The sequence below is a fragment of the Zerene cesonia genome, chromosome 28 (assembly GCF_012273895.1).
Source record: "Zerene cesonia ecotype Mississippi chromosome 28, Zerene_cesonia_1.1, whole genome shotgun sequence".
NCBI classification, from domain to species: domain Eukaryota; kingdom Metazoa; phylum Arthropoda; class Insecta; order Lepidoptera; family Pieridae; genus Zerene; species Zerene cesonia.
In genome coordinates this window covers 1,564,776-1,589,072 of record NC_052129.1, presented here as the reverse complement: position 1 = coordinate 1,589,072, position 24,297 = coordinate 1,564,776, and the positions used below count along the sequence as shown (strand labels likewise).

Here is a 24,297-nt window from a genome sequence, read left to right as displayed (position 1 = left end):
TGAAAAACGATGCAATTAAAACTACAATGAAACTTGTTGAAGACCGACTTTTAGATAGTTATATCGTTATGACAACCATAACTTGATTTTTTTTTTATAAATTTCATCGAACCGGGTGAAGAAGATATTTAAACCAATAAAACTTAATTTTCAGTTACGGTCCAGCCACCTCCTAATCCAACGATAGTTCCTAAAAATACCTAAAACTTTAACGAAGAAATATCTATTTTTGTTTTTAAATATAGACTAGATATATTAGCGTAAGTGTTAGTGCCAATAATGTCTGTGACCTTATCAAATATTTATGTAAAGAAACCTAACTATCCAATGAAGCGAGAATTCGAAGATTTTAACGGTGATGACAAAGAGACAGCAGACGCAAATTATAGCGATGGCAATTCAGAAATCAGTGACCTTGAAAACACATCAGATGAGACCAAAGCTTTGGATTACATAGAGAACACTCTGTCTTTGAATCCAGTAGCTGATTTCATAAAGAAAGAATTCCTGCCAGAATTCGATTTCAACCCGTTCCGTCAGAACTTGTGTTTCAAGGATGGCTTCCAGAATGCCAGATCACCGTTTCTGCTTCCGACGCAGTTGTACAAGAGCTTTCTGGCTACCCTGGGGAAGAGAAGGAGGAATGTCAGTGATTGTTATTCGCTTTATTCAAGGAACATGTTGTTCTCAAATGGCTTTAATTATGAAGTATCTGATGATGAGAATAACGGTGATAGGACTGCTGATTCGCCTGATGAGGTAATTCTATAGCCTTTTTTATTTTTATTGGTATAATAGAGAAGCGCTTGATCAGAATCTCGCCTGATGATAAGCTAAAACATGGTCTTAGATGGAGCGCGCTTTCAGAAGGTACCAGATCATACTTCTTGACTTAAAAACCTTGTTTTTATTCGTGGGTACACTATAGACCTATACAAAAATTGTCTCTGAAAAATTCTCTCTAATTGTTTTCTTATTGGAAAACTAGAGGCCCGCCCCAGTTCACCCGTGGTACATACGTAGCCTATAACACTCAAATCATTCAATAACGTACGTATTCAACTGTGAAAAAAAGTTTTGGAATCGATCCAATCGTTTCTCATGTTAGCACATTCAAACAAACAAACTCTCCAGCTATACAATAAGTTATTATAATATATAATTATAACATACTACACTATAAGATTTGGCTATAGATTATATTTTCTTCGCATGAGTTTTGAACATAAATAGCGGTTGATATAGATATAATTGCCCACTTATCCCTAGAATTCCGTAGATACCTATCTAAATATTCCTAGATACTTTTTGAGTTACGTGATAGTAGATGTTTGAAATAGTGCAAATCTAATTAGATTTCAGTGAAGTATTATATGATGACACAACAGTAGAGTACCTCCTCCTTCATATATTTCTTTTTCACAATTGGTTGGCTGGAAGAGATCACTCCTTAATGATAAGACCGCCCGCCGTGCTGGTTTAGTTTTAAGTCATTTATTTTAAGCATGCGTTATGAAAACCAGCTCAATAAAGTGTAAATCTAATATATAAAATTCTCGTGTCACAGTTTTCGTTGCCATACTCCTCCGTAACGGCTTGACCGATTTTGATGAAATTTTTGTGCTTATCCGGTATCTATGAGAATCGGCCAACATATATTGTTCATAACCCTAAATGATAAGAGTAAGGCAGAACAGCGTTTGCCGGGTGCAGCTAGTAAATAAATAAAATAGAGCTAGCAGCACTTCAAATTATAAAATGGGACCAAGTGACATCTATTTTCGATCAACCACAAAAAGAATTACGTCACACGTCACGTGACAAATAAAAAGTCACGTAGTTTTAAGTGTCAAAAGCGAAAAAAAACCTCCGAAAGCCAAAAAAAAATGCGATTTGATATTCTCCATCATTGTCGGGACGTTGGTTGACAAATACATATTTACGTAATATCTTATATCTTTAAACGAGCAATTCTTATATATATATATATATATATATATATATATATATATATATATATATATAATTGGAATAATCATGACAACGATTTTCATGAAATTTAGTATATAGGGGGTTTCGGGGGCGATAAATCGATCTAGCTAGGAATCTTTTTTAGAAAATGTCATATTCGTGTTTTATTCGTGTAGCGTAGTAGAGATAGCTGGACAACTGAAATAACACATAGGCACTTTTTATACCGATATTCCTACGGGATACGGACTTACGCGGTTTCAACCGCGGGTCACAGCTAGTTTTATTTAAAGGAATGAGGATTTCCTGCTGATACTTCTGGTATGACGCGGATTAATCCAGAAACTAAGTAGTTTTCAAACTAAAAAATTTTCCCTATTCAAGTAGCCGTTGTTTTGTATCAAAATAATTAAAATACAATTTTTTATCAATTACACTCCAATAAAATAGAACCAGCATAATTTGGTCCCAGTGGTATACGTAAAACGACACGAGAGGCAGGTCTACATTTGCTGGTATATTAAACGTTGTAGATCCATTGAGAATAAGCGATTCTTACAAGATTTTACTTTCTAATATGTACACATCTAAAGTAGAAGAAGATGGCTTATTTGACCAATGATTATCTCTCTTTTGGGGGTTGTTATATATTCATCCATCAACTATAGAACTAAATAAATTAAAATAGATAATACTATGATAAATTGATGATGAAATTAAATATGTATAAGTACTTGATATTGCAGAGCTGCTGGTTGGAATCAGTATTGTGAAGTTTTAATTTAAGTGCGATCAGTTTTCCCCTAGATGGCGTTGCGAGATGTTTGGAAATATAAACATTTTCGTAAATTCCACATATTTTAAATTTACATTACATTAGCAATTATCTCATCAAATTCCATTTTTTAAATCATATGCATTCTATTCATTTCAATTTTGTATAACATATATGCCAAATCCTACTATCCTACTAATATTATAAATGCGAAGTTTGTAAGGATGTGTGTGTGTTTGTTGCTCTTTCACGCAAAAACTACTGAACCGATTGCAATGAAATTTGGTACGTAGATAACTAAAACACTGGAATAACATAAAGGCAAGGCTTTTTATGCCGATATTCCTACGGGATACGGACTTACGCGGGTGAAACCGCGGGGCGCAGCTAGTATATCATAATAATGATGCCAAAGAACTGTCCTGTCCATGGAATCCACGGATTCTCATCTTCCATACATCATGTTAGATTTTAGAAAGTCGGAAAGCGGGTTTTAATTTTTTTTCTGTTTTTCGTAATATATCTTAACCTTAAAATATATTAAAGATATATGATGTACAAGTCATTAGGCATTAGTCATACAGGTTCAAGACAAGACTCTTGTTCCAGAAGGCGGGGGCGTCGTCAGCGTTCGTGTGGAGTGGAGGGGGGGTGACGGGCGGTGGGGGGCAGGAGCAGGCCGCGCAGCAGACCTCTGTGCCTTCTAGTGAGTATAACAGACGATCACACAAACCTGTACGCTTATGGTGGTGGACACTGTTTATCAGATGATCCACTTGCTCCTTTGCTTGCTGGACAGTCATCTCTATTAGCTGATTTTCATCTCAATTCTGCAAAAATGAGATATCAAGTCACCATAATTCTCTTGAAGGTTAAGGCACCTAAATTACCAATTTAAATAAAATGTCATTTATTTTGAACTAACTTCATTTTTTAATTTTTCTACGGAGAGCACGTGGAACTATGAAGAGAAAATAAAAAGATGAATAGAGAAGAGAAGATACTTTTTATAGATTCTTAATTCTCCTGCTTAATCTCTTTGCAAAGTAGATTACGCGTACCTAACAATACTTATTGGAGATCATCTTGGTGTATACGAAATTTCATCATATTCGATACAGTAGAAAATTTTCATACATCCATAAATTTTTGTGTTGTTTTTTTTATTATTATGTTATTATAAGCATCTATACTCATATTGTTAATGCGAAAGTAACTCTGTCTGTCCGTCAGTCTGTCCCTGTGTCACACCTAAATCACTAAATCGATTTGCACTAAATTTAATACAGATATAGTATGAAACCCGAGACAGGACACAGGATAAATTTCATACCGGAAATCTTATAGTAACACGAACTAAACGGGGAAAACCTCGTGACTGTCTATCATCTATTGACCTCTCAGGCGAAGCCGGGTGGATAGTATATAATAACATATAAGAAAGCTTATTTGAGAATTCATTGCAGACAGACACCCGCGAGCGATTTTAAAGTCATTAAATGTACGTCTCTTATTCGTATTAAAGTATGTTTGTTTCAAGATTTATTATAAAATTATGTGATTTGAGAAATGTTTAAAGAACAGAAATTCCAACACGAGGCGGGATTCAAACCCGCGCCTTTATGCCAAACCGTTGCAATGCCTCTCGGCCACTCGTGATATTTTTTTTCTATTTTAAATGTTGTCACTTATAAAGCATTTCAATTTAAAATTAAATATAATATGATTTGTTACTGTACAAATTTCTTTATTAAACACTAGCTGCGCCCCGCGGTTTCACCCGCGTAAGTCCGTATCTCGTAGGAATATCGGGATAAAAAGTTGCCTATATGTTATTTCAGTTGTCCAGCTGTCTGTGTACCAAATTTAATTGCAATCGGTTCAGTAGTTTTTGCGTGAAAGAGCAACAAACACACACAGATCCTTACAAACTTTCGCATTTATAATATTAGCAGGATATTAATGGGACTAGGTTTTCGTCCGCTCCTTCACGGAATAAATGGATGTTTTATCCGCATTACAGGAAAAGATAGACAGTCCGGGGTATTGTACGTCTAGTTCCTGTTCTCATGGGATATCTTGGATAAAAACTATCCTTTTTCACGTCTTAAACAATATTGTGTTAAATTTTATCCAAATAGGATTTCCCGTCGTGAAGATACAGACAAACAGAGTTACTGTCTCATTTATAATGTTAGTAGATAGTATACATAAGATTTTAACTGTGCTTTTACTAAAAAGGTGAAGCTTTTTTGTTGGACTTGTTAATGCTTTTAATAGTTTGATGTGAAACATCTATAGCCGCACGTAAACCCGATTTCTGGCGTGGCGACGCATGTATATACATATACATACATTAGAAATTTTGAAAGAATAGAAAAAATTTGATCACGAGGCAGGATTCGAACCTGCGTATCTTGCCTAACCGTAGCAACGCCTAGCCTCTCATAGATGGCGTGGGGTGCCCCTTAGGCACATGAAACCGAAAGAATAGAAGAAATTTGATTACTGTGGCAGGATCACGGGTGGCCGAGAGGCTAGGCGTTGCTACGGTTAGGCAAGATACGCAGGTTCGAATCCTGCCTCGTGATCAAATTTTTTCTATTCTTTCAAAATTTCTAATTTATAAAGCATTTCAATGCTATAAAACTAAAAATTAAATATACATACATGAAAATAATGTCGATGTTTCACATCTGCCAGGCGTCACGTGACGGCTCACATTTTTTTTCGCAATAATGGGTTTAAACTTGATTGGTTTAATGTTTGACTGGTAATTTAGAATGTTAATACCAAACTAATTCGTACATTACTACACACTTCAATATTCATGTTTATTTGTTAATTAGTTTTCATTATACAGCGAATGTTGGTTTAATTATCTTTCTTGAAGTGTTATACTGTTCTATTTAAGAAGTTGAGAGCCTTTTGTGCTTTTATGTATCAAAAATTACTGGCATGATAATATTTTGCGTTGTAGAGAAATAACATATTTGTTATTCCCTTCTTTCTAACTGTAATAATATAAATATTTGTTTCATCTCTGTTTCGGAAAATTAATCAAATAAAGCATTAACCATTTAAATTAACTGTTATGTATGAAGACATTAAATTATAAGAAAGATATTTATATAGAAATAAATTAAAATTACTAAAACGAAGCTACACTATCAGCTGTTTTCTTCTATTTAAAAATGACTAAACGAAGGCCTACCACCAGGTACGCAGGGGGGAGGTGCCCAGGGCCTGGTGCACTGGATGTCTGTGATGGCTGAACACATGGGAGGGGGTCACGACCCCTCCCACTACGCGCTGCCTCCGTGGAACAACGGCGGTGTTGATGTAAGTTCTAAATTTAAGCGCTAAATAGGTTTAAGATCAAATAACTAGGTCTAAGATTTTTTTTTATCAATTTATATATAATATACCTACCATGGTATATTATATATATATTATATATATTAACTTTAACTATTCCAAGTATGTTTGGAAACATTGATATTATTGAGTATTTGTGTGAGATTAAATTTAACAAAATATTAAACAAAAAAACATATACATCGTAGCTATAAATATGATAATGTAGGCTTTCTACCCAAAGCCCATACTTCTAAATATGTTAAGGCATTTCAGATATACAGTCTAATAAAAAACACAAGCATACATGAACGCTATAGCGATCCACTCGTTATGCAATTTGTTAATTAAACATTTTTGTTTTGAACCCGCCTCTTTTTGCCATAGCGTGCCAGCCTAGTCTCTCGGCCACCCGTGATCGAATTTTTTCTATTTTTTCAAAATTTCCCATTTATTAATGGTATAAAACTAAAAAAAAATAAATAAATATTTGTTTAACTTAATTGCTAGACAAAGACTAACTAAAGACAAAGACAGACGGCGGAAACTGTCTTTGTTTTATACCATACTAGCTGCTCCCACCGGTTTCACCCGCGTAAGTCAGTATCCCGTAGGAATATCGGGATAAAAAGTTGCTAATATGTTATTCCAGTTGTCCAACTGTCTACGTAACAAATTTCATTGCAATCGGTCCAGTACTTTTTGCGTGAAAGAGTAACGAACACACACACACATCCTTACAAATTTTCGCATTTATAATATTAGTAAGAAGTAGGAAGTAGGACAGTGATTAGTAAGTATACGTATAGTTTAGTTTCCTTTCCATCTATATACAGAGGTAGCACCAGGAGGGACTAGGTTCGATAAACAAATCTAACCCATTTTTACGAAAACTGAAATCGATTTGGCAGATGTAATAGGTTCGATCAATTTATTATCACACTATATGTATTCTATTATTTATACGAAAGTTTGTTTGTTTGGATGTTTGTCCGTCAATCACGCTGAAACTACTGAGCCGAGCCGGAGCCGGGACCAGTGTCTAGTTCCTCTATAAAGGTAACGAATAACAGTGAACCACTTATTAAATGCAACCTTTTGAAACACACTTTATCTGAGCTTAACACGTACTTAACAGCTAACTTGGCTGTACTTAATAGCGGCAATTATAATTCATTTACATATTGTTTAACAAGTCAAAGTTTAATGTGGCTATTATGCACAGGCTTCACTTAATATCTGAAAATGTTAACTTAGTATTTGCATTAAGTTTAAAGTTATATTTGTAGCGTGTGCATTACACTGATCGAAGGATGGTCCAATCTATACTAATATTATAAAGCTGAAGAGTTTGTTTGTTTGTTTGAATGCGCTTATCTCAATAACTACTGGTCCGTTTGGAAAAATTCTTTCAATTAGTTAATTTATTCTTTATTTTAGATAGCCCATTTATTGAGGAAGGCTTTAGGCTATGCGGAGCGGACCACTAGTAATAGATATGGAGAAATAGGCGGAGGTTAGTTCACAAACAACAAGTTTTGTACGACCTTCAAGACATGTAACATCTTAGTCTCCCCGTGACCACGCTCACTGTAAAGTGTTCGAAACGTCGAGTTAAAATAAATCGCGTTTAAAATCCGTTAAAAAGTCTTTAATTTTTAATGGTCAAATAGTTCCGGCGCTTAAGATAAAAGAACCTGGATAAGCTTTGCTCGGCATTATTTGATATTTTTTAAATATAAAACCTAGATATGAATCTTCATAGCATACTTATTCATGAAGATATTTTCTTTGGAATTACATTAATAAATAATATTATTTATATTACAATAACAATACCTACATCTATTGATACATGAACTAGCTGACCCGGCAAACGCTGTTCTGCCTTACTCTTATCATTTAGGAGTATGAAGAATAGATGACCGAATCTCAGACCTACCCGATATGCACACAAAATTTCATGAGAATGGGTCCATTTTGGAGGAGCATGGTAACTGTTGTTGTTTTTGTTGAATGTTGTGTTTATCTTTAATTGTTGTGCATATAATGTGTATTACTAAACTTTTTTTTTGTATTGAGAGAAAATGTTTATGCAACAACAGCTGATGAACCTAAATAAATAAATAAATATAAATAAATAACTGACATCGTGTGTATAGGGCAGATCGTTTCTCATTAAAAACTCATTTATAATCAAAGAAATAGAAAAATAACGTATTCCAAACAGTAAATTAAATATTTAAATTCAAAAAAAGCGCCATAAATAACCAAGTAGGCATAAACGTTAAAAATTAATATTCATTATAACACGTGTCTACTCAGACTCTTAAATCACTTAGTAAATGTATTATTAATTATAAGATAAATAAAGATACTACACAATACAAACGTAAGGTACAAACTTAAACATTTATTTATTCAATTAGGCTTCTTAGAACAGCACTTTTAAATCGTCATGACACATTTTTAACGTTTACCACTGGTTCGGAAAGCAGTTTCAGCAGAGAGGAGCCGGCAAGAAACTGTAGTTGCTATTTTCCAATTAAATAAATTTTTCATTTTAACGCATTTGTAATAGGTATACATAATAATGATTTCAAAGAACTGCCCCGACTCTTTTAATGTGCGTTCCTTTTAAATTTTAGACAAACAAACCTATTTCAACAATTAAGTATTTATAACCGATGCCTGATAAAATCCTACTCCCTACTAATATTATAAATGCGAAAGTTTGTAAGGATGTGTGTGTGTTTGTTGCTCTTTCACGCAAAAACTACTGAACCGATTGCAATGAAATTCGGTACGTAGACGTACATAGTACGTACGTAGTAGGAGAGATATTCCTTCGGGGTACGGACTTACGCGGATGAAACCGCGGATAATATTGGTAGGATTTATTTCTCATACAGGCAACGATTTCAATATTTTCGCATGTGAACCAAATTGTAAAACGTGAAGATTATAATTAATCCACATTTGTATCGCTTCAATTCCACACACATTTGCATCTTTGAATAAAATTGCAAATACTAAACGGATGGCTCGTTTAGCGATTCTAAACGCATCATTAGTAGGTACGTAATACAACCCTATTGTGAAGATGCAGTATCCAGGGTTGCCACAGCACAGTTTCGCGACGCGCATGCTAATATTTTTGACAACCCTTTCAATTGAAACGCAAGTGAATTTCGACCTTCGGCCACTGTATTAGAGTTTAGTTTGAAATGGGTTTTGTGACAATCATAATTGGGATAAGACGAAACTATCTCATATTAGGATTTTGATTAATTTTCGATATTTCGAGTGCATACGATTTGCATATTTGGATGGGAATTTGGGGTCTGCTAATGACGTCATTAATTTGTGATTCTTTATTTAAATTTTGGAAATGGATTATTTTAAATGTATGTATGGATGTAGGGATTGGTAGTTAAAGCAAATGGAACCGAATCTTTTGGTAATTTTATTGAGGAAGACTGTAGAATACATTATATTATTTAGCATTATTGTATCTTTACCTTATTAGTACAGTTTATATTCATATTTATTAATCTGAAGTGGAAGCGTTAAGTACATATCATGCACCAAAACTACTGAAGCCATTTTCAATATATTAAGACACATCATTTAGTCATCATCATCACCAAGAACGTGGGCCTCCTATTAGGGATCAGGCCAGATTCCACCACACCAAGGGTTGATATAATATGTCACATGTCGTCTTTTAATTCTTCGACATACGATTTTCTTCACTATTTTCGTGCAGTGTTGATAAAATGATAATGAAAATTGAAAACCTTGTTCCCTACACACTCGTCCGTTCTCGAACCCCCGCCTTTGGTCTTTCTAGTCCGAGGTCCTAACCACTTAACCACCACAGTCCACTAGATCGTGCTAACAAGTAATTTATTTACATTAATGTTATAGTACTGATATAATCGATATAAGACAGGCTTTCGTTTAAAAAATTAACTAAATCAACTAACACATTTTAACTAGTTAATAAAACAAATGAATAATGCACGACCGTTTAGTAAAAGTGTATTTTTAATATTAATGTCCGAGAAGAATTTATTTTTAATATTCAATTGTCAATTAATTAGGAATAGTATCGTAACATGCAGTAAAATGGCGAATCCACGCAACACTGTGAAAGTGGACGCGAGAAATCACGCTACGTGGGAGAAAAATATCTTCTTCCTCCATAGCGTTATAAATGCGTATGTTTGTTTATGTGTTTTTAATTCAGGTCGCAACAGAGTTATTTTGTATTGGAAGATTAGACTGGAGATATATACTACTTTTTATTGAGGTAAAACATTCAATCCATAAAAATGCATTATGATAATGCACTGAAATACAACAATATCTAGTTATTCCGATAGATTATTAATTTATATTGAACGTGCGAAGCCGCGGGTAATAACTAGTGTTCCCATATAAAATCATGTCACTATGTTTGTAACTAAACTCCTATATAACCACTGGATTGATGTTTCTATATTTTCTATATATTCGGTAGGTCTAAAATAGATAGAAATATATTTACGCACCGCTAGGTAATTAAGGTGTACTTTTTCTATTATTTTCGCGGGTAAAGCCGCAGTCGGAAAGCTAGTAAGATATCTATGAGTAAGTAGGTTGCTTAAAATACCTATATCTATTTAAAAAAAAAACCTTCAATGATAAAATCACCTTAATTGTTAAGCTTTCTCTTATACAGAGTCAACGCAAGGAAATTTAATCCTAGCATGCCCGATCGAGATAGTAAGACGATCTCATGATAATTTTGTATTGTCACCGATCTTCAATATGAGGTTAGAGTTTGAATTGAATCTGTCCGTTTACAGAGGATCAAAATCTAAAGAAGTCGGTTGGACACTGACGTACAGGTGAAGTTGATAAAAGCGTCATAAAAGGAGGTTATATATCTCGCCTGATTAAATAAAATCAATTCTTTCGCCTTCTAAGAAAAGATTTCAGGTAAATTTTTTAGTTTATACATTGAATCAGAATCAAATAAATATCTATATTATTTTAATAAAGCTGAAGTCTGTTTGTATGATTGTTAGTTTGGTTGAACGCGTTTATCTCAGAAACAACTGGTCCGATTTGAAAAATTATTTGATTGTTAGATTGCACATTTATTGAGGAAGGCGATAGGCTATATATGTACCACGCGCGATGCCGGGGTATAGTTAGTCTAGTCGCTAGTCAAACATAAAACGTTAACAGAAATTAATTATCTTTTGCGTGTATTTTATTTCCACGTGCTAAGCAATAACTGTATTATGAATTTTTTTATTAAAACAAATCATATATTTCCTATAATTAGAAATTAGATATTACAATACATTTAAAACGCGATTTAATCATTAACCCATCGTTTCAAAAGCATCATAATATAATTATTATTCCATTTTGTATCCGGTGTTATATTTTCTTGTCAAAATAACAGGTTTTTATGCATATGTAATTATCTACGTATTTACAGACTATGTAATAGATATTGATGTTTGTTTATTTGTAACGGTTAATGTCGCAAATGACTGGACCAGTGGGACGCAACTCTCTTTTTGATTATAACATTCTGATATCAAAACTAATACTATAAAGAGAAAACATTTTTTGTATTTATGTTTGTAATGGTGTCACAAAAAATACCTATTTCAAAAATTATTTTACCACCAAAAAGCTGCATCTTTATTGAGTGACACAGACTATATATGTACCACAGGCGAAGCCGGGGCGATTACCAGATACTATAATATTCTTAAATTAAATTCACGCGGATGTGGTCCTGTAAGCTATTATATACTAGCTTTATAACTATAACTAGTTGTACCATACGGTTTCACCCGTGACAAAAGCTAGTAATTCTATAGCTTGATGTTTTCTGGTAGATAAGCTAATATCATCAAAATCCTTAACGCAGTTTGCACGTGAAAGATTAACAAACACACACACCTCGATCCATCTTCACAAACTTTCCTCATTATGCTTAGACGGGCATAATTTATCGTTTTAAAATGACACCCATTTTATTCACAATTAAATAACAAGATGCAATCTACAGACAAAGAAAAGAAAACCCAAAACAATTTCACAGCAAAATCAAACTTACCCCAACTAAAACGCAATAAATAACGGAAACAAGCCCGCGAAGCGATCAACAAAGGGCCGTGTGTTTCACACCGTATACAAACCGACACACAATACCGCATTGATATATCAAAAATACAATCAAACTGACTTACGAGTAAAAAATTACTTGCACACATTGTTGTAGAATGCTAACTACGATATGATGGGAGTAAAAAATGCCCGCCTGGGGTACTTGCCTGGATTTGAGCGTTGTCAAATGTATCAATTTAGTATAGTGACTGTGTGTTTTATTCGCTTTTGTTATATATTGTCTTTTTTGTAATAATCGCGAGGGCAACGGGATTTTTTTAATTTTTACTCGTGACAAGTTACGGATCTTTTATTATCACTTCAGTATAAAGGTCGCTTCCCGCGTCTGTATGTAGTTTGTGTTTAAAACTATGCAACGGATTTTGATAGATTTTTTTAATAGATAGACTGATTCAAGAGGATCGTTTATGTGTAAAATCTTTAGGCGCCAAAAATACATGTTTCATCAAATTAATTAAGATTAAAATAACAGTGTTTTTTTTATCACGGAATTCCCATTAATTGTTACTAAAATATTTTGAAAAATAAAAACATTCTCCATGAAAATAGTTTTCTGTGTGTCTATCTATCAATTTCCTCAAACCGTTTAGAATAGCAAACAATAATTTCAATAGACACGCCATTCTTGTTCACATTAAATTAAAACATTCACATTGCGTAATTATCTTCTCACATGAAAAATTATGCAACATTACGAGCCCTCATACGATTAATTCGATTATTCTAATAAATGATCGCTCGAATCATGCCTATCACTGCAGGAATTACAATTCTCACAGAATTCATTGCTAATCAGTCAACCGACTTGAATCGATTAAAAATCGCATAATGCGATGCAGCCGGCTAACAAATCGGTATCCTCTTAATTACCGTCTGTCAAAATCGATTTTTCACGTGAACATATTTGAATAAGACATATTGCTTAATCGTTTATAATCGAGAAAGAGGCGACCATTGTTTCTTTTACCCCATCTCTATGCGGCGCGATCGTCAAAGTATGTTTGATGCATTGACGAATTTGTTTGCGGATAACTTCTGCGTTCAGTTGCGGTGGTTCGATGTATCGCGTGTGTCCAAAGGTTGTGGGATTAACGCTTGATTTGGCAGCAATCTATTATGCTATTATTGAATATTAATTATGACTACTGGAACTTTTATTCAGAACACGCTCGGGGATATTTCCTTTGCGTATTTAATTATTATGTATTTAAACGGTATGTGGGGTAAGAAATAATGGATTCAATAGTGTGGGATCACTGGTTATGCTTTTTGCCGCGAGCGTTTTGCACGTTTTATTAATTTTGTATAAGCGATGTTACATTTATATCGGCAACTGTAACGTCGAGGCTGTTTATAACACGCCTGAAGTAATAAATTAAGTTTTGTTGTTTAAATAACATGTTTTTATCGAGTTTATACATATGCATTGACTTTCGTAAGCATATGTACCTATGTATTGAAATCAAAGTTGTTTTTATGTCGTTGCTTATTTAAGTGTTTGTTTGAGCTTGTGGAAAAAAAATGTTTTATAATATATTTTTTATGGCAGAGCAAGCAAAGGAGCAGGTGGGCCACTTGAGGTTGCCATCGCCCATAAACACTTGTAATACGGATGATGTAATGCTTTGCCGGCCTTTGAGTGACACACATACACTCTATTCTTATCATTTCATATCATTATAGATTATAGCTACTTAATATTTAATTTCAAAGAGTAGTGGCTCAGTGGTTAGTACCTCGGACTCCTGTCGAAAATTCAGACGATCTGCACTATCCCCATCACTGCTCGAAGCGGTGAAGGAAAACATCGTGAGGAAACCGGCATGTCCGAGAATCAAAAGTTCAACGACATATGACATCTGCCAACCCGCACTTGGCCAGCGTGGTGGAATATGATAAAACCCTATAACAGGATGCCTGATGATATGGGCTGATGATGATGATATGTACTGTATCTATATATTTCATTTGTTTCTCACAAAATATCAAAGCTTTATTCGTTCATCTTAACTAGATTCATAAGGAAAGTTGTCAAGTAGTCGATATATTCTTGTTTATATTTCTACCATTGATGCGCTAAAAGCTTAAATCCCCTAGGACCTTGGTCCGAGCATGAAATAGGTGCTACTGAACAAACTAACAGAACCCCTATCCTGTGATAAATAGATGTTCAAGTATAAACTAGAATGCTCTGGAATAAGACGATAATTAATATACTTAATTATTGTAATTTCTACGGTTTTTAATAACGAAAAAATCGCGCTTTTATGTATAGATAGATAGCATTTTTTAATTTTTAACGAAACTAAAGACTTAAAAATGTCTGTCACAAATGACGTTCCAAACGATGTCATCGTCTTGATCGTCGTCATGACAACTGTGTCTATCCGTATACTAACTAAAATTTGTTAATTCGAAAGTGTGTTTCTCTATTTTTCATTCACGTCGCAACTGAGCGATTTTATAACATGATTTTTATGTAATTTTTTTATTTTATAGCGTTATAAATAATTTAAGAGTAAGTCTGCATCCCGTTGGAATATCGGGATAAAAGTTGCCTATGTGTTATTCCAGTTGTCTATCTATCTACGTACCAAATTTCAATCGATTCAGTAATTCTTGCGTGAAAGAGTAACAAACATCCATAAATACATAAATCCATCCATTCTTCTACAAAATTTCACGTTTATAATATAAGTAGAATAATTTTTTTGAATCATCATTTTGACAAGTAGTAGCAACGGCAAAATGGCGCGGCCTCGAAACTCGCCTCGTGATGTTCTTCAATTCTTAAAAAAAACTTGGTTTTTTATTCCTGGAGATAGGAAGCCAGAGAGTGACATTAGCCACTTATAGGCGGTGATACATTTCATTCTCAAGGGAATTTCTTTTAGCTACGCGGGCAAACCTGCGGAATGCTAGTGCGCTTAGATAGGCTAGATATGCTAGTTAAATTGATAAGTACGTCTTAAAAACCTGCGAAATGCTAGTTAAGATCTAGTTAAATTGATAAATACCTATTAATCTATTGACTTACCTATTCGCACCTATAACGTACCTTAAACCCATTGACACATAATTCCCCAACATTAATCTAATCACTAAAACACTACCCGTTTGTCGAAAACAAATGAAAACAACAATGGCCGATCACATATCTACGGTGTCCACAATTTTGACAGCCCGGAGACCGGTCTGGGAAGATTAATGGACGCTCTACTCATCGCAGTAATGACGCCCTCTTCGTGCGGTCTAATGACATCGGGAATTGGGTGTATATGATTTTGAATGTTTCGGGACTGATGTGTATGGGTTTTAAATGTAAATAAAATTTATTGAACTTAAAAAAAATTAAAATAGTAATATAAAGACAGACGGACCTAATTCCTTTTAAGTAAAAGTATAAAAAATTATATCAAGTATTTTATATATTTTGACATTTTTGTAATTACACCGTTATTCTATATGACGTTTATTGTCCATGTGTGTGTGTGTGTATTTCGAAAGGATTGGGTGCAATAATACATGATATGTACAAACCGTACCTTGATTCACTCTATCTCTAAAAAAAACCCATCGAAATCTGTGTATATTTTAAATATTTACATACAGGCACAAAAAGCAGAAAACGACATTGTTTCATACTAAGTCACCAATTTAAATGTCATAAAACTGCTCAATTCATCACGTATGTACCATAAGTTGATCTAAGTAATTAAGGTATAAACTAAGCAAGTTACATACTGATTCAAGTACAACTATAATTAAAACATCATTTACTTTAACATAAACTAATATAATATACAATAAATGTTGAAAACATGTAATTTTAGTTGTTTATACATTAATTATTTGTTATTTCACTATATGGCAAGATACTAATGCCATCTTATTATTATATGTCGAGCTTTCCGACCGCGGTTTGCTCTCTTTATATAAAACTTAACCAATTGTGTTCTAAAACTTTCCACTTGAATCACTCTATTAAATAAAATCGCATCAAATTCGTTGCGTTTAAAGATCAAAGCACACAGAGACAGGCAAACAGGCCTACATCGGGAGAGACTTTATTTTATACTATTACTTATAACATTTATAAAAAAATTTCAAACATTTTCACATGTATTATTAATATTAACATAAGTATTAAACTAATTTTTCATCAAGTAAATAATTACAAGTTATAATCGTTTCTGCAACACATAACATATATATACCCCTTAATATACTCCATAGAAAACTTACAAAACGTAGTCCGCATAACACCAAACGTGTGGTCACCCACCATCCTTGGTTAATGTCTTTGCTGTGAGGAAAAAAAAGCCAGGCATGTTTATCTTGGCTGTGATGCGGACTCGTTGCGAATTGCCCCAAGTTTCGGCCCCTAATCGATTTTGCCCGGGACAAGTCTAATTTGGCGGATTAATCGCGGACACCCTAGTTCTAATTTCCTTGTTTATTGTAAACGATAATGCGTTTTGTTCTATTATTTTTTTGCTGTTTCATTGGTTTTAACTTGGATGTCGTCATTTTGCGCGGTTTCGATAGGTTAGATAATTCGTTAACCATTGATACACACACACACACATACACACACACACACACGAATATACAGACACATATTCAGACATTTCATTAATTTCTGCCTTTTTATAACTTTTTACATATTTTATTTCTACATTTATAGTGTTATGAAAAAGCGAAACTTCTAAAACTAGAATTCTTTTTCTTGTGTTTGATTTTACGCGAGTATTATACATTTAGAAATTAAAAACATTTTAACGGATTTTAAACGCGATTTATTCATTATATTATTAACCCGACGTTTCGAACACTTTACAGCGAGCGTGGTCACGAGGAGATAGAAATTTTGAAGAATATAGAATAGATTTTTTTTTCTTACTGGGAGTATTCGAATCACAAACTAGAAATAAATATTTGCTTTTCTCTTTTTAACTGTGATGTCATTGAAAGGCCTACAATATACATATTTTCTCAAGAGAATGATTTATTCATATTCATCTTATATTTATCCCAATATCATTTTGAATAAATGTACCTATATATACACATTCTGATTGATCATATCCCGATAAAAGTATTAAACAGAACTTAAGGTAAAGGATATACAGTCCCAGGGTTTCCCCACATATATCCCGGTCCCGTGAGATTTCCTATAAAGCCTGGCCTTGTTGAAGCCGTTTCAAAATAATTAACGACAATGCTTTTAAATAAGTTTTATTCTTAACATCAAATGAATTTATTTTCTCACCTTCAAAATATATATAAGTTAAATAAATCTATCAACGCACCGCCCAAATCACTGGACGGATCGGGGTGATATTTGGCATGCAGATAGATGTTATGACAAATTCTAACATGTTTTACGGGAAAATTTGTAGCATGAAAATTTATTAAGATCGCGCAGTCGAAGCTGCGGGCCACAGCTCGTAATTCAATAAAATCGAACCTACCGCCCTTAACAACTTGTCCTCATAAAGTTGTCCGTCTAATATTACCCAGTGGATGCCAGAAGGAACCAGAAAGTTCCGGTTCAATCAAGAGACATAACTATTTTATTACACCTTTGGCGCGATTCGTTCGATAGGATAAAAGTAGATTGGTATTTAAAAACGATGTCAGATGTTTTTATGTCATAGTGGGCAACTGAGCTGGTGTTTCGCCTGGTGGTAAGCGATCACCACCGCCCATGAACATTCATAAGGTAGTGCCGCCGCGTTGCGCTGTCCGTGTTATAGGCTAAGGGTTAGGGAAAGGATTGACAACCGGAAAGAAGAAATGGTTTGGGAAGGGTGAGGAAAAGGAAACGGGCCGTTAAGCGTATTGTATAATAAATACTCCTAATGTATGGCTGTAGATATCAGACTGGGGAAGGTCTAAAGATTTGGATAGGGTTTGACGATTATAAATCTGAATTACTTCTGTTCATCATCATCAGCTCCTATATGTTCCCACTGCTGGGACGCAGGCCTTCTATGAGGGTTCAGGCCATAATCCACCACGCTGGCCAAGTGCGAGTTGGCAGATGTCACATGTCGTCGAACTTTTGATTCTTAGACATGCCGGTTTCCTCACGATGTTTTTCCTTCACCGTTTTAAGCAGTGGTGATGTTATCCACATGTGCAGATAATTTGAAAAATCAATTTACTTCCTGCACGCTCACCCGATCTCGAACCCCGACTTGTCGATTTTGAAGTCCGAGGTTCTTACCACTGAGCCACCACTGCTATATATATGAATTGCTTCTATTAAAGCATAATTTATTAATAAATTATGAGTGAAACGATTTAAAAGAACTAGATCAACATGCGCACGCGATTTTTTAATAGTAATATATATTGTTCAAGGTCACATCAGGTCACATTCGACCCGAGTATTAAAAAGCGTGATCAGCTTCAGTTACCCCATGACCACGGTCGCTGTAGTGTTCGGAACGTTGGATTAGATAATATAATAAATCTCGTTTTAAATCCGTTTAAAAGTGTTAATTCCTTCAGTATTTTTTTACAATATGGAAAGAAAAACGGATTTTTTCACATTATAAAAAACATACAAAACGCGTCATTTTTAGCTCATCTGTTTTGAAGACTATAAAATTCACGGACGAGCGGACGCAAGGGTTGTTCTTTATAACTTTGCCTCTAAATTATGTCTTCGCGTTGCAAAAAAAATTAAAACGTAAACCAATAAATAATAAAAGAATGCAATATTATGATGTATTCGACAATGATACAGTCCAACGGCTTATTATTGGGGACATAACTTCATTTAACGTCTTATAGTTGGGTAGGGAAGGGTTGTACTTCAGAAATACAAATAATCTTGATACTTAACACGTTGTTGCTTTAAATGAACAATTGTACACATAAATTTCAACCTACGCTGTTAAAGAACGTATCTTTAATATTTTAACATATAATAAAGATTCAGAGCAATTTTGCTTAACGGTACGAAAATATATATGAATATTTATTTAATATTTAGAAGATCGAAATATTCTGCGCCCTGCGATTTCACCTGCGTAAGTCCGTATTCCGTAGGAATATCGGGATGAAAAGTTCCAGTTGCCCAGCTATCTACGTACCAAATTTCATTGCAGTTTAGTAGTTTTGCGCGAAAGTGCAACAAACACACACATCCTTACTTACAGAAGGATTCGGTATTCTAATCAATTCCCTAATTTGTTATTTTAATATACGTTTAAATTCGATCTAAAAAAAAACAATTAGAATTTTCTCAAACGAAATTCGCCGATGATCTCGCAATAATGCATTTAATATTGTTTACCGTTTATCGTTTGCGAAATTCGCCATTTCAAATGATGTATGTATCCTAATGTAATTTCTTAACGTCGGATGGACGCGCCTTCTGCGTGTTAAAAGTGAATTTAAATATTTAAACACAGGCGTTACAAATAAAAGTGAAAAATGTTTTGCTACCAACTTCCTTTTCAATAATTACACATATCTCTGTTTATCTTACATATCCTAATTCCTGTTGGAATGAAATCGAATGTACCTATTATCGAACTGTAGCAGGTTTGTTTATATATTTATTTGTTAGCGAAATCGCTTGAACATAAATGTTTGGTCGTCCTTGTGTCTCTTGTCAGCCGATTTCGAAAAGGAGGTTGTCAATTCAACTATGTGTTCATAATTATATAATTTTTTTTATTATATTATATTCATAATTAACTGGAAAGTATCAACACTGTTATATCCATCTACATATTTCGCCACATTCAAAGACATTATTTCTATAGAGCTACCTTACCGCTACACCTCTTATGTTTTTTTAAACAATTTTTTTGTAAGATTGTCATCGCGGAGTTTTTTAGTATACACAATATGTATTAAGAAGATTTACTTCCTTATCCCTTGTCAAGCTCTCGAACAGTCAAAACTGTAATGCGACGTTTTATTAAACGGAAAAAATGTATACTATGGCCCTTAAATAATCTTGATCAATGTTTAAATTCAATAAATTGTCAAACAAAAAAAAATATCTCATGTCAGAATCAATTAGTATATATCGATCCTTGGCATGTTTTATTATAAATATATCTACACATAGATCGTATCCACTTGTAAAGAGTATATCGCAAATGAAAGGGCGGACGAACAGAAAAAAACCGCCTCAGTATAATTAAGTGACGCGTGAGATACAATGCATTGACCAATTGCTTAGAAATAGGTAATATTTGTACCGCGCCGGTTCTTTGGGACGAATCGTTCAGGACTTAAGTTTGTCCGTGATAATTTTTATTACACACAATACACAATTTTATACACAATTTAAGAAATTAGCAAGGACTTACCTCTACGAAGAAATAAATAATTGTTTTTTACAAAAACAAAAACTTCTAATTGCTAAAACTAGTTCAAATTTCAATCGGAACACACGGGAGGCACAAGCTTTCAAATAGAATAAGAATCATCGCAATCGGTTCATACGGTAAAAAGTTATATAGTGACAAACACAAAAAATACATTCGAATTAAGAACCTTCTTCTTATACAGTCGTTTAAAAAAAACCTTCACTATGCATACAGTTTTACATAAAACAGAGAACTAAAATTATAGTAACCATATTACCAAATTGTAATGTATGCTACTACTATAATGACATCATGTCTTTCCTCGTCAGAGCTCAAGTAAACTTAAATATTCTAGAAAGTTCCCAAATTCGGCGCACACAGACCTCCCCTTACGGCCATCCATCTTGCGGAGGGAGCAACTCATCTCGCTAATTTCATCCAACATCCAAGCCAATGGCTAATTGATATGATAACGTCTTATTTTCCTTTCCGTTTGTTTACAAACGGTTTTCAAATGAGTTGCTAACGGTTGCCAAAAACATCCAAAGCATCTAAAGAGGTGTTTAATAGTTAATTAAAACAGTGATTCAAGCTTTACCGACATCTATAACATAACTCGTATAACGAATAATATTGAATCAGCAAAAAATTAAGAACCTTACAATATATTCAAAACACAGTATTTTCTTGTGTTTAATTTTACGCGAGTATTATACGTAGAAATTAAAAACTTTTTAACAGATTTAAAACGCGATTTATTCATTATATTAGTATCGGTAAAGTGTTCGAAGCATCGGGTTAAATAATATAATGAATAAATCGAGTAGAAATCCGTTCAAAACATGTCTTATTGATCAAACGAATCAAAAGTATGTATGTGTATGTAATGTATAAAAAACAGATCTTTAAAATTACGTAACATATTTTGATGTTTATTTAATAGATAGAGTGATTCAAGAGGCAGGTTTATCCAAAATCCATTAAATAGTATAGGTATTTAAGTATTTCAAAGATAGCAGGAAATATTCACGATATAGGGAAAGGGGTTTTAATCCAAATGTAAGGCATGCGAAGCCGCGGCCAAAAGTTAGTCTCAACATTTATGTATAAAGTTTAAACTTAAAACTTACATTATGATAGTTTACAAATTATATGCCGGAGCCGGAGCCGGAGGCCCGTATCCTTTTCCTTCCCCTTCCCAGTCCTTTCCTTTATTCCTCTCGCCAATCCTTTCTTAATCCCTTCCCAATTTAAAGTCGGCAATCCATTTGTAGAGGCGTAAGGTCTGTAATCGACTTTACGCCTCTACAAATGTTCATGGGCGGTGGTAGCGCTTACCATCAGGCGTCCCACCAGCTCCATTGCCGACTGTGACATAAAAAAAAAAAAAAAAAAAAAAAAAAAAAAAAAATATAGATAGGCTATTCAGCACTTTTTGTCGCATCATTTTCGGACACTCAATAGACAGATAAACAGAACATATCAGGAAGCTGTGAAACCCTGAGGATTTTAAGTTTACATTAATCATTTACACCAGTAGCTTCGATCTTATCCCGGTCGACAGAGTAATCCAACCGGTAATGCCCCGGGATTCCCCTACACGTCCCAATTTTAATTATAAAAATCGATTGTGTTTAAATACTCATAGATTGAACACAAACCAAATATTTTTAATTATCCTTACTTACTAAAGCTGCCAATATACGCGAAAGTTTAAAAAAATACGTATGTATGTTTGTTACTGTTTCATGCAAAAACAGGTGATCGGATCTGTATGAAATTGGTACAGAGATAGATTATAGTCTGCGTTAGCACATAAGCTTCACACGGGTTACGCACGAGTGACACCGCGGGGTCTAGCTAGTTCACTATAACAAGACCCACCCGAGACGTAGGCAATAATAAATGTAGTTAAAGAAAAGCTAATGAAATATGTAATTATGTAATAATTAAATTAATTGCGTTCACTTAATATAAACAGAGTATACGTAAGGAAATTATTCAATCCATGCAATGAGGTTAAAGAGATAAACTCATGAAATTATTGTATTGTCACCGATCCTCGATAAGATAACAAAGTTTGAATTAATTCTGCGCTTAAAGTGGGTCCAAAGATATAAACATATAAACAAACAGGTGGTGCTAATAAAAGCGCATCAATCCAAACGAAGTTAAATTAGTATAATGTGGGTACATTAAATTATTAAATTATTTATAAATAATTGTCATACATCAATAAATATTAAGGTTATTTTGTATTCCAATTTTGCATAAGTAACTAGGAACAAACACTGAAGTCTCATAATTTATATAAACATAGCATCAAAAACCGAATAAAAAAACAAAAAAAATTCTTAATCGGTAAAGTTTTAAATTTATTCAACAAACAAACGCTTCACTCCAGTAGATTACATATTTCGCACATATGAAAACGAAATCGCATCGGATAGGACCCCCAAAAAGCCCCTATTTCGTAAGCTATCGTTAAAAATGTCACTAAAATCACACTGCTGATACCGCTGCCCCTGACAGTGACAGATTCCCGCTTGGAGACACTCGTGTGGCGTGTCTTTGCAACCATTTATCAATATTTCGTAGTGAAGTCTTCAAATCGTAACGTGGCTTCTAACTACAATTCGGATGGTATGAAAATGGTCTCAAGAAGGAACAATCCTACTTCCTACTAATATTATAAATGCGACAGTTTATAAGGATGTGTGTGTGTTTGTTGCTCTTTCACGCAAAAACTACTCAACCGATTGCATTGAAATTTGGTACGTAGACAGCTGGACAACTGACTTACATATAGGCAACTTTTTATCGCGATATTCTTACGGAATACGGACTTACGCGGGTGAAACCGCGGGGCGCAGCTAGTGTTTCAATATTCACAAAAGCTTCTTTCATTGGACATAAGGCATCCACTGAAAATCAGTGTTAGTACGCTGAGTGGCAGGCCTAATTAAGGCACATATATATTTTAAGTACATAACAAGTGACCTTGTTATACTTCACTTCGTGTATGTGTAATAATAAACGTATTTTCTTTCTTTCTTATTGTTATGATTGCCTGGTACTACCTACCTATAAGGCAGCTGTTTACTGTTGTAGGTAACGCAATAAGTAATTAATTAATTATTTCTTTATTCATAGTTCTAATCCTAGATCTTAACTCTTAAGACTAGGTACCATTCCTACTTCAAAAGATGAATGAATATTCGTACTCTTTTGCAAAAACGGCTTTTTTAATATGGATTAAATTTGGCATAAATATAGTCATAAATTACATGGGTGTACGAAACCTAAATAGTACTCTTATATTTAGATATCTATGCTAGTACTACAAATTGAGTATTCTGTGCCCTTAGTGTCGCGAATCCGACTCACACTTGACCGTTTGTTCAAATATTGGATGTTTTCCAATTTTCTTAAGATTTTTTAATAATTTTATCATCCCATTTATCACATAGTTCAAACCCCTCAAATGTTAATGATTGCCTTCAAGGGTGTCACCCTGCGTATGACGGTGACGGATGCGCTGTAAGTGATGCTGTTTTGGTTCTGTGGGTGTGACATGTGCTATTATTTACTTATTGTTATAATTTATTAGTTGTAATATGGTTTTTGTTTTATTGGCATTTATACATGTTTATAATA

At 34.0% G+C, this 24,297-nt stretch overlaps 1 protein-coding gene across 3 annotated transcripts in view; it reads left to right on the top strand.

The window, feature by feature from the left end:
* Nucleotides 1–24,297, top strand: part of LOC119837572 (zinc finger protein rotund-like) — a 137,610-nt gene that overhangs the window by 35,128 nt on the left and 78,185 nt on the right. For 2 of the 3 annotated variants that reach the window (XM_038363198.1, XM_038363200.1), the window contains exons 2-3: nucleotides 3,356–3,452; nucleotides 5,967–6,088. In XM_038363198.1, coding sequence (XP_038219126.1) covers nucleotides 3,356–3,452; nucleotides 5,967–6,088 — 219 coding nt within the window. The remainder of the gene's footprint in view (nucleotides 1–3,355; nucleotides 3,453–5,966; nucleotides 6,089–24,297) is intronic. The other variant, XM_038363199.1, reaches the window with a different exon arrangement.